We start from the raw sequence: 17,921 nt of genomic DNA, 5'->3' as shown, positions 1-17,921 counted from the left end.
TTCAGAGACTGTGAAATGTAGACTGGAAAATGGGGGTGGGCACAAATACACGGCCTGCCTTTGGTTGAAAGCTAAGCTTAGGAAGTTCAAGAGGGCTCCAAACAGTTGTTTTGGGTTGGAGGCCCCACCTTCATCTTGCCCCCCAAGGAAATGTCCTTTAGAACCCTTTTCCCCCAAAGTGTTCTTAGATCTGTGGTTTCTGGGCCAGAATATGCAGCTCCACTTCTCTTGGGGCCTACATCAGCCATTCACAGAAGCTGTCAGTCAGGGGTTATCCAGAAAAAGGGGACCAGCTGTGGGTATATATGGGGAGAGGTTTATTACAGGAAATCAGCTTATGACACTGTTGGGACAGGCAAGGTAAGTCAGAAACCTGTAGGGCCGGTAGTCAGGAAGGGCAGCCAGAACTCTCTGGCAGGAGCCAAAGCTGCTGTCTCCAGGTGGGATTTCTTCTTCCTCAGGGAAGCCTCAGCTCTGCTCGTAAGGCCTTTCAACCGATTGATCAGGCCCACACGATTATCTAAGATAATCTCCCTTACTTAGAGCCACCTGATTGTGGACTTTAATTATATCTACAAAATACTTTCACAGCAACAACTAGATTAGTGTTTGATTGGATAACTGGAGACTATAGCCAAGCCAAATTGACATATAAAACTGAACGTCACAGAAGCACTTGTATTTAAAATTTTTACAGCCTGAGGTTCTCGTCATGCTAGATCTACTGTAGTCTCTATTCGATCATTTTCAGATTCTTTGGCAGTTTTTGTTGCTGTTGTTGTTTACTATAGCAGATCTCTCTTCTTCCAGCCAAGCAATTTTTTGCTTCCATAACAGTCACTACGATTTTCTGTCTGCCCCTTCCATTCCCTTTCTCCTCCACTTTCACCAGCATAGCTCCTCCAGCTTCTGGGGAAGGTGGCGGGGAGAGAGAGAAGGAAACAACCTGACCGGGAGACTGTGCAAGAGGTAGAGAAGGCACAACCCGCTCCTCTGCCTTACTGCTTTCCCCTGTCACTCTTGTAAAAGCCTGGGTTTGTATTGCATAGTTTCTGGAGTCCTGCAGGCGCAGTTTGAATGTGCACTCATCCCTTGCTAAAATTATGTAATCTGGGGCTTTACCTAACCTCTCAGAAGAAACTCTGACAACAGTTTCTTCAGTTGTCAGATGTGAGGATTCAGAATCTATGAAACATGCACTAAATGATCAGTAAGCGCCTGTGTGACTTTCTCTCCCAGTGTTCTATTAATCCAGGGTCCAGGGGCTCCTGTCTACCCTACTCTACTGATTTCTTGAGCTTAGTAGCAACTACTTCATGGAGGTGGAGTAGAAAGAGCTCTCAAGTGAGAAATGAGGTGTTTGGTTCTGTGGTCAATCCTGCTTTCTACCAACTCTGTGCCTCAGGCAGATTCTTTAGCTTCTTTGAGCCTCAGTTTCCTTGTCTGCAAAATTGAACTTAGATTGTCAGTCTTGATGAAGAGGAACTCTGTAAAGAGAATTCTAGGTACCTATTTGGAGCCAACTGTTTGTAAAATTCAGTTTGTGCCCTTGAACCTGGGTTGGCAGATTGGATGTAACTTAAAAGAAAAATAGAAGAAAGAATCCTTCTTAGGGATTTCCCAGAAGTACACTTGGAGGGCCACAATAGATTGAGGATCATGGCAAGTACTGGTAATGATGCCAACATTTTATTGTTTTTTCCTGAAAAACACCCTTTAGATGATAAATACACTTTAAATTTTGAGTCAAGCTCCTTCTAACATCATGCTGCATTGGAAGATGGGGAAGGATAAATTTAAGAGTCTCAAGAGATGATTTTGTAAGGTCATTGAGGATCCCTGTGTGGCCTGGGGCTCTACTTTGGAAAACTCTATATTATAAAGCAGCTTATGCTTCATTAATTTGGTAACCTGTGGGGACTGAGTTCATCTTTCAGATGCAGTGAGTTATTTTGCTTGTCTTTGTGTATATATGTATTTACATATACTATTGTTTTTGTAACATTTCCATGGGAGATTAGAGTATTGCTTTTGTACTGGCTCACGTTCAAGTTTGTGCGTGTTTCTATTTGGAGGGTAGCATCTCAGAGCTTTCCTCTTGGACATGTGTAAACATGTAGGGCATTAAGAACAGAAGGCACTTTAAATCCTTTATTCTTTATATTTCAACAGGAATAAAAATTAAAAGCAGAGAATGATCATCATGAATGTTTTGAGAAAAATTGTTGAATATATTTTAATTCATTTTATTGGACAGAGTAATATGGTTGTGGATACAAAATTAAAACATCCAAGAATTTTTAAATGGTTGCATGGATTTGTGTTTCTTGAGTGCACTACTGGCAGAGACCACAATCACATGGCTCATGAATATGTAGCTTTGCGAATTATGACTGTAGGTTCATGGGCATGGAAGTTATTATTTCTTTAAAACAAACTTTGAAAAAAACATTGAGTCATGATATATGGTTAGTAGAAAAACATGTTTCAGATCACATTTCATATCACGAGACTTTGGAGGAACTAGGCAAGCACAGTCCTCCCAGGAATTGGGGTAGGGAGAACGTGTGATTTTCCTCTTTCAGAATGTAGGGTTCCATCCTCATTTGGGAGGTAAATATTTCAAGACTGTTCCAGCACTTTATGTAAGTTTGTTTTTGCTGGACTTGATGCACAAAATACATCAAAGCATAATCTCCTCAATGCCTTTCTGTGTGGGCACTGTTACGAGTTCTCAGGCCAATCTGCATAGATCCTACTTATACATAAACCTAAACTCTAGAGAAATGCCTATTCTACTTTACCATAAGTCTTTTTTTCCCCTAGAATTGAACTAGCAAATTCTTGGCATGGCAGGTGTTTCTGAAATGCCCATGTGTTTTTCGTTGCTTTATTTGTTTTTCTTGTTTTGCTCTTCCTGTTCTCCTAAGCAGGCGTCTCCAGAAAGAGATGTGTCAGTGCAAGAGTCAAGAAAAAGGAATAGGAATAGTAAAGGTTGGGGGTAGGGCAGGACAGAAGAGGGAGAGGAGCTGATCCTGATTGTGCAAGTGTTGAACTTCCAGCAATGCCAAAGTCATGTAAATGTGCGAAGTTGCGTGTGCGAGTTAAAGCAGCCTCATGGAGCTGTAACCTGAATAGCAGGCGCTCACCCAAGCGATAACTCAGGCTCCAAATGGACCACAGCCCAGCTATTGGGTGTGCATGTGTGTGTGTGTGTGTGTGTGTGTGTGTGTGTGAAAGAGAGAGAGGGAGAGAGAGAGAGAGCTTGATTCCTGGAACAGATTTTCCTCTGAGATTTCAGCAAGCATTTCTTTATCATTGGGGAGCTATGGCTCCTCATTTCACAGGGCCCATTTCTATCTTTTTAGATACAGAAGAAGATGACTCCAAAAATGACTTGGCTTTACTCTCACCCTCTTAGCTTTTTTTTAACCAGTGCAGGGGAGAAAATTCTTGCTTGTTCTCCAAGCAATCCTATTCACGCTTTACAAAGATTGGAGTTTACATAATATTTTTATCTATGGCACAGAGCAGTGATCCTCAAGTATGCCTGGGAATCATGGGGTAGTGGGCAGAGGATTATAATGCAGTTGCCTGACCCTACATTCCCACCCCCACCCTGGAACCTGCATTTTAACATACTTCTTTCTGTGATACACTGATCTGAGGATCCCACTTCGGGAAGCAGTGAGATTTCTTCTTAACACTGGTTTTACTACGTCTTCAAAATCTGGTGTGTATTTTACATTTATGACACAGGTCAATTTAACTAGCAACATTTCAAGCTCTCAATGGCCAGTGGCTACTGTACTGGACAGCCATAGAGCCAGGAAAGCCTGCCCTGAGCCCCTGGCAGACGCATGATTGACCCTGGCACTCATTCCCCTTTCTCCACTGCTCCTGAATATGACCTCAGAATTCTGCCCAGCACAGAACTTGAGGTAGCCACTGCCAATTAATGGGACCTCAGGATTCATACATTCATTTAATACTTATTGAGTGTCTTTTCTATACCCAACACTGCGCTTGGGATATGCCCATAAACAAAGCAGGCTCAAATCCCAGCCTCTGAAGGAGCTTACATTCTAGTGGGAGGAGATGGGCTATAAGCATAATATATAAGTAAATTACACGGTAGTTTAGAAGCTGGCTATATTATACTCTAATCTAGAAATAAGAAGATGTAAAGCAGGTGTGAGGGAGTCAGAGTGCTGGAGTGGGGGCTGCCGGGTGGTTGGATTGTAATTTTAAATAGGCTCCATCGAGAAGGTAACATGTGAGTAGACATGAAGGAGATGAGGGGAAACTTCAGAGGAAACTCAATTGCCACCCGTGCAATTACGTGAGGCCTGCATTTTCATCTGGGAACGTGGACGAGGTGGGAGGAGGTGGGTAGGACTAGGTGAGGCCTTACAATATGGCATTATCCTCAGCAAAGATGCTCTCTCCCTCCTCACTGAAGACCACTTCAGCTTGGGGGAGGCCGCAGAGAGACTGTGAGGCAACCGCCAGGCCTCTGAGTCAGCTGATGTGCTGAGATAAGTGCTAAGACGAAGAGCCTCAGTTCCAGGAAAATGGTGTCTTCACCCATTAGCCGGCATTTGGTTCCCTTCACTGAGGCTTGGGAGATCAATCTTGAGGCTTCAGTGGGTCTGCTTAGGACTTTAAGAGTTAAAGCTTAAACGCAGGTGTGGAAACAAAAGGGCTGGTTGCCTCTTTTGCTTGTTTCTTGCTCTTTTGGACAAGGTTGTTGAATCTGATCCAGAAAAAATAATAAACTTGGCTCTTGTTGCCTAGCCGTAAGTTCTTGTAATAAAACTCCCAGCACTGGCAGAGAGAGTAATGTTCTGCTTTTTTAAAAAGTCTGGTAGCATAACCAGAATGTAAAATACAAATGCTGTGCTTGGTTTCAGTAGGGAAGAGCAGTCGGGAGAAGGGGTGGCCTCAGTGTGCATTTTGAAGCCTGGGGCTTGTTGGACAGTCAGGTGCTTCACGTTTGCCCCTTCAATGGATGCTTGCTAAGATTCAGGATTCTCAGAGCTCAGGGCTCTGTTTGTTCCCACAGGAAGATGTTTGTCATGTCAGGGAATGTCAGAGGACTGGGTTTTAATTAGCAAGCAGGAGGAAAGTTTAGTGGATTCTGCGGGGAGACATGGAACTACTAAATGATTTAATAATTGGTTTTTAGGTGGAGCTATTAGATGAAAAATCAAATACTAGCTTTAAAGCCTGGCTGAAAGATCATTTCTGGGCAGTGAGGGAAGTAAGCGTTGTGAGAATGAAGAAATTATGGCATAGCCTTTCCTGTAAGTAACACCATTGAGCTTTCATTCAACAAGCAATCACTGAGTCCCTGCTTTGTGCCCAGCACCTTGCCAGGCCAGGAGATTCAGAACGAACTAGGCGCTCTCTTGGCCTTCAAGTGATTGTCAAGTGGGGTGGCAGGTTTGCTGGTAAATAATAGCAGTTCATGCGAGAGAAGGGCTGGGCTAGTGGTGTGCACAAGGCACGGAGGGTAGCTCCATCCCAAGGAAAGAAAGGGAGTCTGGGAGGTTTTACAGAGAAAGTGAAAACCTGTGGAGGACAAGGAACGGTTACCAGGCGAGCAAGAGGTGGTGAGCAAGCCAGGTGGGGAACAGGATGTAAAAAGACTCAGGAGATCTGAAGCAGCATGATGTGTTCTGCCATTGTGAGTGGTTCCATATGGCGAGTACTTGGGGGAGTGGTGGGAAGTGGGGCAGGCAGAGGCCCTCTCTGGTCATGTGCCAAGTCAGATGCTTAGATGCTATCCTGCCTCATCATGTGTTTACTTCGTAGAAAGATCTCCTTGGTGACAGTATGGGTGAGGGTTGGAGAGAGACAGGGTTGGCAGCTTGGACAGCAGGAGGTTACTGTAATGGTTGAGATACTAGGTTGGTTGAGACATAAGGGCCGGAAGTGTGGTGGTAGCAGCACAAGGACCTACGAATAAGGTGGAAGATGGGGGAGGGAATGAATTGCCTTGGAAAGTTTCTGCCACTTTATCCAAATATAAAACCCTTGCTCTTCAGGGAGATCAGCTTGGTGCTTTGTGACCACCTAGAGGGATGGGATAGGGAGGGTGGGAGGGAGACGCAAGAGGGAGGAGATATGGGGATATATGTATATGTATAACTGATTCACTTTGTTATACAGCAGAAACTAACACACCATTGTAAAGCAATTATACTCCAATAAAGATGTTTAAAAAACACACACAAAAAAACCCTTGCTCTTTAACACTTTTTTAAAACAATTCCATATTTAGTCATGTAGTTATTATCCTTGCAATAGTGATTGTAACCACTTCTCCTATTAGAAAAATACTATTTTTCCTTCTATGTCTTGTTTTTTGTTATTCTCTTTATATCTCTGTTCTTCCACAAACTTTAACCCAAGCCGGACTCCGGTAAGGACAGACAGCACACCAGGAAGATTAGGCAGGGACTGGAGTGCTGACTGGTATAGGAGTGGTGATACTGACGTGTCATGTCTTTATTTCCAGAGGGCTCTTAACAGGTTCTAGCATGACGTCCTTACAGGCAATATGAGGATAATTCCGTTGGGTTACTTTGTAGTTGGCGAACAACCTGGGCAAGTGCTGTTTAATGTGCTTGGGTCAGCGTGGGAGCGTGCCTGTAAGTCACAGACCTCAGCCTTGTCTGGTTCAGCTTCTCAGGGATTTAGATGAATGTGTAGCTGGCGCACACATGAAATTTAGAGATTTTTGACAGCGAACAGAATGAGGATGTATATGTGGTCTTTACAGAGTTGAAATACGGGTCTAAAGAGTTTGATTTATATTACAGAAGCGCCGGTGTAAGGGAAGGATGTAAGGGAAGGTGTAAGGGAAGGAGTCTCAAGCTGATAAAATAAAGACCTGGGGCTTTAGGTATCGACGTGTCCACCTCCACCTCCACCTCCCTGGTGTGAGCTGCTGTTCTTTCTCCCCTGGATTATTCCAGAAGTCTACTACTGGTCTCCTGCTCCTTGTCTCCCTGCAGTCTAGACTGGCCCTATTAGCCAGAGTGATCCTGTTAAAACATCTGTTAGATGTTTTCATGAACTCTCAATGGTGGCCCATCTCACCCAGACTAAACACCACAGTCCTTAGCAACAGTCTGTAAGGTTCTGTTGGACCTACTGGTCTCCTCTGTGATCTCTGACCTCTCCTCCTACTCATCTGCCCCTCACCTCTGTGCTCCAGCCACACTGGCCTCCTTGCTGTCCCTTCCGCATGCGAGACCTGTACCCTCGCCGCTGCCTCCACCCGAGAACTCTTCCCCTGACATCCACGTGCCCGGCTCTTTCATCTCCTTCAGCTTTTCACCTGCTCAGTGACTTTCTCAGTTAGACTTGTCCCATCACAACACTTTATAGTGCCCCCTCCTCTTCTCTCAATTTATATCATTCCTTCACACTTATTAACATATATTTTAATTGTTTATATTTTGTTCCTCTGACTTCCTTACTAGACTGTAAGCTTCACAAAACAGGAAATTTTGTCTGTTGCCCTCTCTAGTATATCCCCAGCACCTAGAAAGGTGCCTGGCACTCAATAAATATTTGTTGGATGTATGTTTAAAGCATAAATTAATGGTTATGAGATAATAGTAGGGTTCAGCTGATATAAAAGCTGATGTGATCTTGGGCCTCATGCAGTGTTCACATAGATATAGAAAGATATTTATCATAAAGAATTGGCTCACGTGATTATGGAGGCTAGCAAGTTCAAATTCTGCAGAGCCAATGTCCCAGTTTGAGTCCGAAGGGCAGCAGGCTGCTGTAGAACCAGGAAGAGCTGATGCCCAGTTCAAAAGCCGTCAGCAGGAGAATCCTCTCTTACTCAGCCGAAGGGTCAGCCTTTTGTTCTATTTAGGCCTTCGACTGATTGGGTGAGGCCCACACCCATTAGGAAGGGCAATCTGTTTTAGTTAGTCTACTGATCTAAATGTTAATCTCATCCAAAAACACCGTCACAGAAATGCTCACAATAATGTTTGACCCAGTATCTGGTACCCTGTAGCCCGGTCACCTTGACACCTAAAACTAACCTTCACAGTACTCTCATCAGACCACACCCAAAACCCTAGGTCTTGTTCTAGGCACCACATGCCAGAGACTATGCTGATGAAACTCTGACAACCTTGGTGTCTGGGGAGGAGTTGGGGGGAGTTGGGACTGTTGGCCTGAAAAAGTGAAGTCGTGACTGGGGTTGAGTGATGTCTTCAAACATTTGAAGGCTTATCTCATGCAAGAAAGAGGAAGGAATTCTTTGGTCTGGAAGGCCCACCTCAGACAAGTGGACGGAGGGCAAATCTTACAGGTAGAATGTAGGAAGAGAACTCTTCTGCCTTGGGAGCTACCCAGGTCTTCTTTCTGGAAGGGTTCAGGCGGCGGCCAGCTGTAAGCAGGAGTCCGAAGTGTCCTGTTCTGGTCCTGTTCTGGTTTGATTTATATTACAGAAGTGCTGGTGTAAGGGAAGATTGTAAGGGAAGATGTAAGGGAAGGAGTGCTGCTTCTCTGACCTTGGGTAGGCCTTTAGCCTACCCAAGAGGTTTCCTCCTCTCGGAGGTTTCCTCCTCTCTACCGTGGAAATCAGACTAGCCTACCTCACAGGTCATCCTGAGGATCAGGTGGAAATAACACCACCTTGTAAAACTCTTTGGGGGTTGGGGTCAGAGTGAGAGAACTGGTGGTCAGAAGGAGCGCCGACTAACCCCTTGCCGCGGCAGAAAATTTCCACCGACCCACAGTCAGGGACGCTTCTCTGCCCCTGGCAGCTTTGCTTTCTTCTCACTGGAATGCGCCTGAGGAGTGGCAGTTGACTCCTTTTCCAAATTCCTCAGCCCTGAGTGTATGATCTGTGCTGCTGCTGGCCCTGGGGGAGACGGACGCGCGAAGTGCACGGCGCACGGAGGGAGCTGCACCTTTCGAGGAGTCAGCTACACGGTGGCGTCGCTTTTAATTACTTCAAGATACGTTCCCGAGTTGCTCCCCATTTCTACTCTTATTTACACTATTCATATTCTTGCCTCTGGAATGCACCAGGGTGATCTATCCCACCTTCCACTCTGAAGAAATGTACTCTCTGCATAACGTATTTAAAGCCCAAGTGTTTTATTTTATGGCTGTAACATGAATGAGAAAAAAAGAGCAGAACATCCAGGGATGCTTGCCTAAGCATTCAGAACTGTGCTGGCAGTGGGACAAAGGCCTTTGGGCTGTTGTGGGTTTTTTCGGTGACAGGCTTAATAAAAACGACTTTTTAGCACAAGTGCTTTTCAGTGAAAAGAAAATTTTACTACAGTGCTTAAGTCAGAAAATCAGATAAACATTGTTTGAAGTTCAGTGTTGATGAGGAGCTAAGCTTCAGAGGATTTATGCATAGGGTTGGCATGGTTCTTGTTGGCAGGTAGTTGGTTCAGGAGCTTTTTCTTATGCAGGTGATGTCAAAACAAGGTCAAAGCTAAATGGTCCCCACTGGTTTTGCTTATAACTGGCATTGGGACATGCAGCAAGTGTCATTACTACCCTTGGTAGCACTTCATGGTGCCTGATACATAGTAAGTGTACAGTAAATGGTGACTGTTGTCAGTGGTCAGAGTTTACGCTCAGCTTATTAATGATTAGTTCCGGATTTCCCAAACCAATACAAACCAGAAAGGTTCTATTATTCTTTATTAAGTACTAAACGGCCCAATTTCTAGGATAGAAGGAGCTGTCAATTTGGGGATCCAATTTGGGGGTCCAGTAGATGTTCGAGTGGCAGTTAACGTTCGGTCAGTCCAAAGCTTAAACCAGGATTTCTCAGTCATGGCGCTACCGACATTTAAGATAATTATTTGTTATGGGGGCTGTCCTGTGCGCTGTAGGATGTTTAGCAGCGTCTCTGGCCTCTATTCACCAGATGCCAGTAGCTCCTCCTTCCCAGTTGTGATGATCAAAAATGTTTCCAGGCATTGCCAAATGTTCCCTGGGGGGCAGAATCACCCCTGGTTAAGTACCACTGGTGTAGAGGAAACTGTGAGATGCACGTCGGGCTTTTCAAACTGTGGATCACGCAGTACCCGTTAAGGCTAGGCTTCTCAACTGTGGCTGAACATTGGAATCACCCAGGGAGCTTTAAAAAATCCTGATGCCTGGCTCCCATCCCCAAGTTCTAATCCGGGATATGGCCTGGGCCTCAGGATATTTAGAAACTCTTCAGATGCTTCTAGTTTTCAGCCAAGAGGGTGACTGCAGCATGAGTAGGTGATGGAATCAATTCGGTGAAGTGCTTCTTTGCTAGCATTTAAAAAGTATATGTACATATAGTTGAAGAGAAAATATTAATGCCTAGCATAATAGTTAGGGTAAGTACTATTTTGTATGTGTGTGGAGGCTGGAAACACTGCTGGCAAGGGTAGAACCCTAAGCAAAATCCCTGCCCTCAACCTGCTGTGAGTCTGGCTATAACCACTTCAGAAACTGCTTGCTTTTTGTTAATGATAGTTAATGTGAAAACATTTTTTATTGAGGTATAATTGACATATAGCATTATATTAGTTTCAGGTGTTCAACATAGTCTTCAATATTTGTATATATTGTAAAATGATCACCACAATAAGTCTAGTTAACATCTGTCACCATACGTACAGAATTTTTTTTCTTGTGGTGAGAACTTTTAAGATCTGTTGTCTTTAGCAACTTTCAAACATGCGATACAATGTTACTAACTATAGTCACTAAGCTGTACATTACATCCCCATGACTTATTTAGTTTATAAGTTGAAGTTTGTACCTTTTGACCCCTTCACCCATTTCACTCACCCCCTACCTCCCACCTCTGGCAACCACCAGTCTGTTCGCAGTATCTGTGAATTTGGTTTTTCGTTTTGTTTTTAGATTCCACATATAAATGAGATCATATGGCATTTGGCTTTGTCTGACTTACTTCACTTAGCATAATGCCCTTGAGGTCCATCCATGTTGTTGCAAATGGCAAGATTTTATTCTTTTTTATGGCTGAAAATATTCCATTGTGTATATATACCACATCTTTATTCATTCATCCATGGGCACTGAGGTTGTTTCCATATCTTGGCTGTTGTAAATAATGCTGCAGGGTGCGTATATCTTTTCAAGTTAGTGTTTTCATTTTCTTCGGATAAATACTCAGAAGTGGAATTGCTGGATCGTATGGTAGTTCTGTTGTTAATGTGAAATTTAATACAAAACATTGAGAGTTCCGTGGCTTGGGAATTTTTGAGCCTTTTTGCTCACATTTTGAGGTTCCACCCTGACACTGATAAAATCAGTTATAAATGCTAGCCAATAAAGATGACATGCATATTTTCACCAGCAGCTAAATTTAATTATAGTACAGCAACAAGATGATAATTTTCCCCCTTTGTTTGGGTTAATTATATATACCATGATATGCTAGGTCAGCAATGGTCTAAATACATCCAGCAAAAATGTGGGACTTGCATAAATCATCCCAAAAGTTTTATGAGGATCAGTCTAACAGCCTCTTGACTTCATTATCTATGGGAATTTGGGGGTCTTACAAAATAAACTGTAATACACATTCATCTCACTGCGAGGAAGTAGTATCAAGTGGTAGAAGACTGGCCAGCTCTGGCCATTTTTTAATCTCAGTGCTCAGGAGACATTAAACCAAAGGGACTCTTGCTGTGTTCCTGTGGTGGTGACTCTGATGGCAGAGACTGCAACCGTGGAAGACTCGGACGTCAAGTTCAGGTGCTAGCAGGCCTTTGGGATCACTTGCACTGATCCAGAAGCCCATTACAAGCCCATGAAAACACTCACCAAGCCTTCCTATTTAACTTGAAACTCATTACTTGAAAGGTTGGCCTTCAATTTAGGTATCTGGAAAATAGTGATGATAAGTCTCATGATTCCTCACAATGCACTCTCTCATCACAAAGTTCTTTAAAAATTCAAAAGGACATCCTGCATTGTTTGTAGTTTTGTCTTTACCTGGAAGAAGGTAGGCTTGTGATTATTTCTTGAATCAGCTGCTGAAAAAAGATGATGTGCCTATGTAACAAAGGGAAGAGGTTGGATTGACAAATATCCATTAATTGTCTGATTAGTTCTTTCTCTAATTATGATTCAGCTCTGGGTGACTGCACCACATTAAATATGCAATTCTGTTTCTTCTAGGTGTCTGAGGGTTCTGTGGTCCATTTTTCATCAGGAAACTTCTCCTTGTCAGCAGAAACAGAGGAAAGGAGCTTCCCGCATGGAAATGAGCATCTGTTAAATTGGGCCCGAAAGGAATACGGAGCAGTTACTTCATTCACTGAACTCAAGATAGCAAGAAACATTTATATTAAAGTGGGGGAAGGTAGATTTTATGTGGCTTCAATTACTGACTGATTTATGACAGTCAGTTTTTTTCTTTTCTGAGACCAGGTGGTTAGGGCAGGGAATTATAGAATTACAGATTGTTGGAGCTGGCGGGGACCTGAGGGATCACGGGGGCCTGCTCCCCACCACATGCCCTCCTTCCCTTTTTCCTTCTGAGGAAACAGACCTGGTAATGGGGAGAAGTGGGGAGTAGCCTGGTTGAGAGAGGAGAAGGTTGTTGTGTAGAATTTAGAAGACACGCATGCACAGAAGTCAGAAGAAGTGAGTGCGGGCCGAGAAGCTGAGGTGTGGGAAAGGAGGGGATACCTGATGGAATGCAGGCAGAGTTAGCAGGATGGGTCAACAGTTAGAGCTTCGTCCCACCTATAATTCTGTAGACATTTGAAGCCAATGTCAGCGTTATGGCCTCGAGACATCAGTTATGTTTTGGACAATAGCAGAGGAAAAGTGTTTGAAAATATTTTTAATACTAATGCCTGTTACAAGGACAAATTATTGGAGAAAGGAACTGTTTAGCCTTGATAAGAAATTGCCCATTTTAATTTCCTTGCCTTGCAGAGGGATATAAATATCTGGTGACTCAACTTTGAAAGCATATTATTTCTTAAATAACTTTTTAATCGTTATTTTTAGTTGAGTATATTTGGAGCTCCCGAATAAGTTACTGGAAATAACAACTCTTGTGAATGGGTCCTTGTTACAGTCAGGTGATTATGTGAAAATGGCATTTCAGGTCCTCAGGGTCCATCTGCTTTCTTTTGAAACCCACAGCAATTGTCACCTCTTCCACAGGCAGCGTGGCAGCACAAATGAATTATTGAATGCTAGTTCCTGGCCCTTTTTTGGATCTGGGATGTTTGATGTAGATGCAGGAAGAGGTGGACCCTGAAGTTGAGTGTGTGCTCTGCGCAGAGGCCATATCAGGTGCCTTCACATGCACCCCACTTAACCCTGCCAGTAATCCTAGGAGAAAACCGTTATTTCCACCATTTTGCAGAGGGATTGGTGGAGGGTTAACCTAACTTGCTCATATCCACATTACTAGCAAGTGACAAAACTAGAACTCAAACTCAGGTTTCCTGACCTTTGAGTCTAATGCTTATTTCCTGATGCTGCATTTTAAGTCTTAGCCAAATGAGCATAACCTAAACGTGAAAGTAGGCTACCTGGATGGGAAGACTTGTTTAGTTGAGTAGAGGGAGGAAGAGTTTTAGATGAGAACTGGATTCAAAAAGTTGAAGTTTGTTACTAAACTCTCATGGTATTCAGGCAGCTAAGCATAGAGGTCAAGTCCCATTGGGACAAAACAAAAAGTCTCTTTTAATAAAGGTTCTAAGCCCTGACCAATAGTCTCTATTTCTGAAGCAGAATTCTGGTGCATATTGATTGAATATTGATTACCTCCCTGGAATTTGTTAGAATAAGAATATGTGTTATGGTAACATGTAGAATGTTGGGCTCCTTTCTCTTGACGGTGCATGAGCTTCTGTGTACAGGAGTGAGGGGTTCCATGACTTCCCCAAGGCTGCACACTGGATCAGGGAAGAACTTTAAGGACCTGGTGTCCCACCCAGTAAAAACTGTTTAACTCCTTGGCAACACCTTTGGAGCCCCTGAAACTTGACTCCAGCCACCAGTTGGGTATAAGTCACTGGCCCATACCATGGAGAGGAGCAGCTGGGAGAGTGAGGGTCCTTGGTTAGGCTGGTGGACCACAAGGCGATGTTGTCTATCACCATGGATTGGACTCCGCTGAACAAACCTCATCCACTGGTTTCCCAGAACCTGACCTGTCTCTACCCAACTGAGTCAGGAATCCTAGGCCATGAGCCTCCTCTTGTTCTTTCCCCAGTGGTTCTCAAAGTGTGGTCCCCACCCCAGCAGCATCCTTATCACCTGGGAACTTATAGAAATGCTGGTTCTTGGGCCCACCCCAGACCAACTGAATTGAAAACCCTGGGGTCCAGCCATCTGTGTTTTAGCAAGCACTCTTGGTGATTCTGTTGCTTGCTAACGTTTGAGAACTACTGCTCTAACCTATATGCTTAGAGTGGAAGAACTGAGGGCTTTCGGTTCTTATCCTAGCTGGTCTCATTACCTGTGAGGCTTCAAGCAACACTCTGATTTACCTACCACCGGAGCCTCAGTTTCCATAGCGGCAGCATGAGGTGTTTACATTACCTCCCAGGTTCTTAGAGTATATTATTCTAGCTCTCAAAGTGGTTTGTCAATCCTTTCCTAAAATACAAATAAGCATGTGACTTCCCCCCTCCCCCAAACTTGCCAGGTTTCTACCCGGGGATTCCCCTTTGTGGTTTCCTTTCTGCTTGGCAGTTGGTGTAAGTTTTGATGCCAGGCATGCGGAAGGTCATTTGGGGGGGAAAAAAACCCCACACACATGCATGCACGCACAACAAAAAGTGATCAGCTTATTCAGCTTAGTGACAATGGCAGCTGGGACTTAAGCCCTTAACTACATCAACTTTTAAACAATTAAACCTTTCCCGGTGGCTTTGGAGGGTCACAATGTGGGTGAGTTTTTTGTTATTTGTCTCAAATCTCACACCATTGTTAATTCAGGAAACGTATGCCATGTGCCTACTCTATATGTGCCAGATGCACCCCAGGCACACCTATGAACTGGGTATATGGGCCAGAGTCCCAGGAGGGTCCTAGTCTCTTGAGTTCCAGACTGACCTGTCCCTGGCCCATACATCCACCCTCTGATTCTTGATTAAGTTTCAGCCTTGCCACCCCAATTTCGTCTTCTGTCCTGTGACCTGGGGGAGGCATCCGCAGGGCTGCAGCCGCAGGGTGTGCGCCCCTCATCTGCTCGTCTGGCAGAACCCTCAGCAGATGTGGAGGGGAGGCTGTTCCAGCGGCCTGAGTCTGCAGAGCCCTGGCCTCTTCTCTCTGAGGGGGTCTTTAGGGAAGAATACAGAATGCAGAGCCAACACTTTCTTGAAGCGAGCCTCCAAGCAGGGGCCTCATGAACTCCTCTGGTCCCCTCTGTTCTAGGGGTGGCACTGGGGGTGCCATGGTGCACGGAGCCAGGATGCCACAATGTATGTTGTGAGCTTCAGTACAGGGGAGGTTGCACAGTTGGGCAGGCAGGGGAGGGCACTATCAACCCAATCTTGGGAACTCCTGGGCTGATTCCTCACTCCTAAGTGAGACTTGCATATGAATCTGAACCCTGGCGTGCTGTCCATTAAATGAAAAAGGCAGAAGTCTGTTTCATTAAAGTGCCAGGGCTCTGATTAATTACCCCTTCTGAAAAAAGCTTGCTACACCTAGAACTTCCTTGACATTGGTCCCAGCTGTCACACTGCCAGCAGTTTCAAGTTCTGTTTAAACATTTAAACCACTAAATGGAAATCCCATCAGCCATGGTGCTGTGTAAGCAGCATGTGCCGTTGGGGGAGTATCTTCAGACTGTTAGTAATTGCATCACTTTCCCTGGTGGAGGTGATGAACAGCCCTCAGCACAATGAGATAATGTTTATGAAAGCACCTTATAAACTGTAAAGTGCCATATAAACATTCGCTGTCTGTGTCAAGATTATGGGAAAGAGTAGAGGTCTGCCCTCACTGTTTCCCTCAAACCGTTACCTTCAGCTTTTAGAGTATAAATTGCTTTGAGGGATAAATATGAAGGAATGACTAATTCTACACCGTGCGCCAGAGAATTAGTTAGGTTGCTGGTTCTTCTATTAATTGAAATAGCAAATATCCAAAGAGGAGCATATTTGGGGATAGGATAGGTCATTGGATTCAGTGCTGAGTATGCTGACTAAAATATCTATTGGATTTTTCGGTGGGAGGTGCTTGGTAGGCAGATGACAATGCACGTCTGCAGCTCAGGAGTCATGATCTAGGTATAAGTTGAAGCCGTGGGAGTGATTGAGATCATCTAGGAAGAAAACGAAATAAAAAGAGAGTTGAGGAAGGAACTGAGATTCTTAGTCTTGGTTTATATCAGGATTAACTATGGAGCTTTTCAAAAAGAAAGCTTCCTAGGTCCCACCTAGATCTTCTGAATCAGACTGTCTGGGGTGGGGTCCAAACAGGTGGATTCCGATATGCACCAAAGATTGAGGACCACTGGTGTTTAAAGTATAGGCAGACGAGGAACTAGTGAGAGGCTGAAAGATAGGTCAGAGGAAATGGGTGAGGACAAAGCAGAATCAAAGAGAACAGGAAAGGAGAGAATTTAGACCAAAAGAGGCCACTGAAGTTGGTCAGTAGGAGGCCACTGGTGACCATAGAGGAAGCATTTCAGGACACAAGCTTGTGATTTCCTGTGTCCTGCACTTGCCCAGTGTCACTGTTATCTTCTCTCCTTTGAGTCTGGTTACCAGGTAGTTCAATGTGTTTTTTTACTTTCAGATCAAGTGTTCCCTCCCACGTGCAACATAGGGAAGAATTTTCTCTCCCTCAATTACCTTGCCGAGTACCTTCAGCCCAAAGCTGCAGAAGGGTGTGTGATATCCAGCCAGCCCCGAGATAAGGAAGTACACATCATTGAGTTAATCACCCCCAACTCTAACCCTTACAGGTGAGTGAGTGTGAGTGTGTTGTGTGTGTTTTCTGAACTAAGAGATGAAAAACAAAGATCTGATATGACTTGATATGATTCTGACTTGAGACAGGGAGAGGCTTAGCCCTCCCTCGTGTGAGGGGGAAGAAGCCACTGATGCTTTGGGTGAGATTCACAGAAGCTTTGAAGAAGGGAGTAAAGGTACCAGTGTCATATTTTATTTTCTGCATCTGTCTCTAGATCCCATATAGCCCAGATGAGTTCTGAAGCCTGATTTGAACTTCTTGGTATAGTCGTCCATTGGTGTCTATGGGAGGTTGGTTTCAGATCTCCCTCAGATACCAAAATCCATAGATGCTCAAGTCCTTTATATAAAATGGCGTAGTATTTGCATATAACCTACGCACATTCTCCTGTATACTTTAAATCATCTCTAGACTACTTATCATACCTAATACAATATGTAAATAGTTGTAAATACAATGTAAATAGTTGCCTGCACGTGGCAAATTCAAGTTTTACTTTCTGGAACTTCCTGGAATTTTTTTTTTCCCAATATTTGCCATCCGTGGTTGGTTGAATCTTCAGATGTGGAACCTGCAGATACAGAGGGTGGACTGTACTAGTTATAGAACAGTCACTCTTACTCCATTATTATCTCCTTTGACTGAGGTTATCCCTGTTAAGAAAATTACAAAATGTACCTTGTTAACATAATTATTATTTTAACAATATTATGTGGGTTTTTTTAATACTATGTTTTTTAACAGATTTCTGTTTATAGTGTCCTCAGAGCACTTTTGCACTCATAACTGTTTAAAGCTGTGTGTGAATGTGTGTGTGTGTGTCAGAGGAGTGGCCCTTCATGGTGACACACCAAAGAGCCGTTAGATACCACTTACCTCTCTCTCTCTCACCCCCAGCGTCCTGCCCCAGGACTGGAAATTTAACTCTATCAAGAATGATTATGGAATTTAAGAAAGAA

General features: G+C 44.0%; 1 protein-coding gene across 7 annotated transcripts in view; it reads left to right on the top strand.

Annotated features, from left to right (window-relative positions):
• Positions 1 to 17,921, top strand: part of TGFBR3 (transforming growth factor beta receptor 3) — a 200,773-nt gene that overhangs the window by 136,189 nt on the left and 46,663 nt on the right. For all 7 annotated transcript variants that reach the window (XM_059926248.1, XM_059926253.1, XM_059926273.1 and 4 more), the window contains exons 5-6: positions 12,190 to 12,373; positions 16,786 to 16,954. In XM_059926248.1, the coding sequence (XP_059782231.1) occupies positions 12,190 to 12,373; positions 16,786 to 16,954 (353 nt within the window). The remainder of the gene's footprint in view (positions 1 to 12,189; positions 12,374 to 16,785; positions 16,955 to 17,921) is intronic.

This window comes from Balaenoptera ricei, chromosome 1 (genome assembly GCF_028023285.1).
Source record: "Balaenoptera ricei isolate mBalRic1 chromosome 1, mBalRic1.hap2, whole genome shotgun sequence".
Taxonomy (NCBI): domain Eukaryota; kingdom Metazoa; phylum Chordata; class Mammalia; order Artiodactyla; family Balaenopteridae; genus Balaenoptera; species Balaenoptera ricei.
Note: the sequence above shows the minus strand (reverse complement) of the source record. Positions and strands in the feature narration are given on the sequence as shown.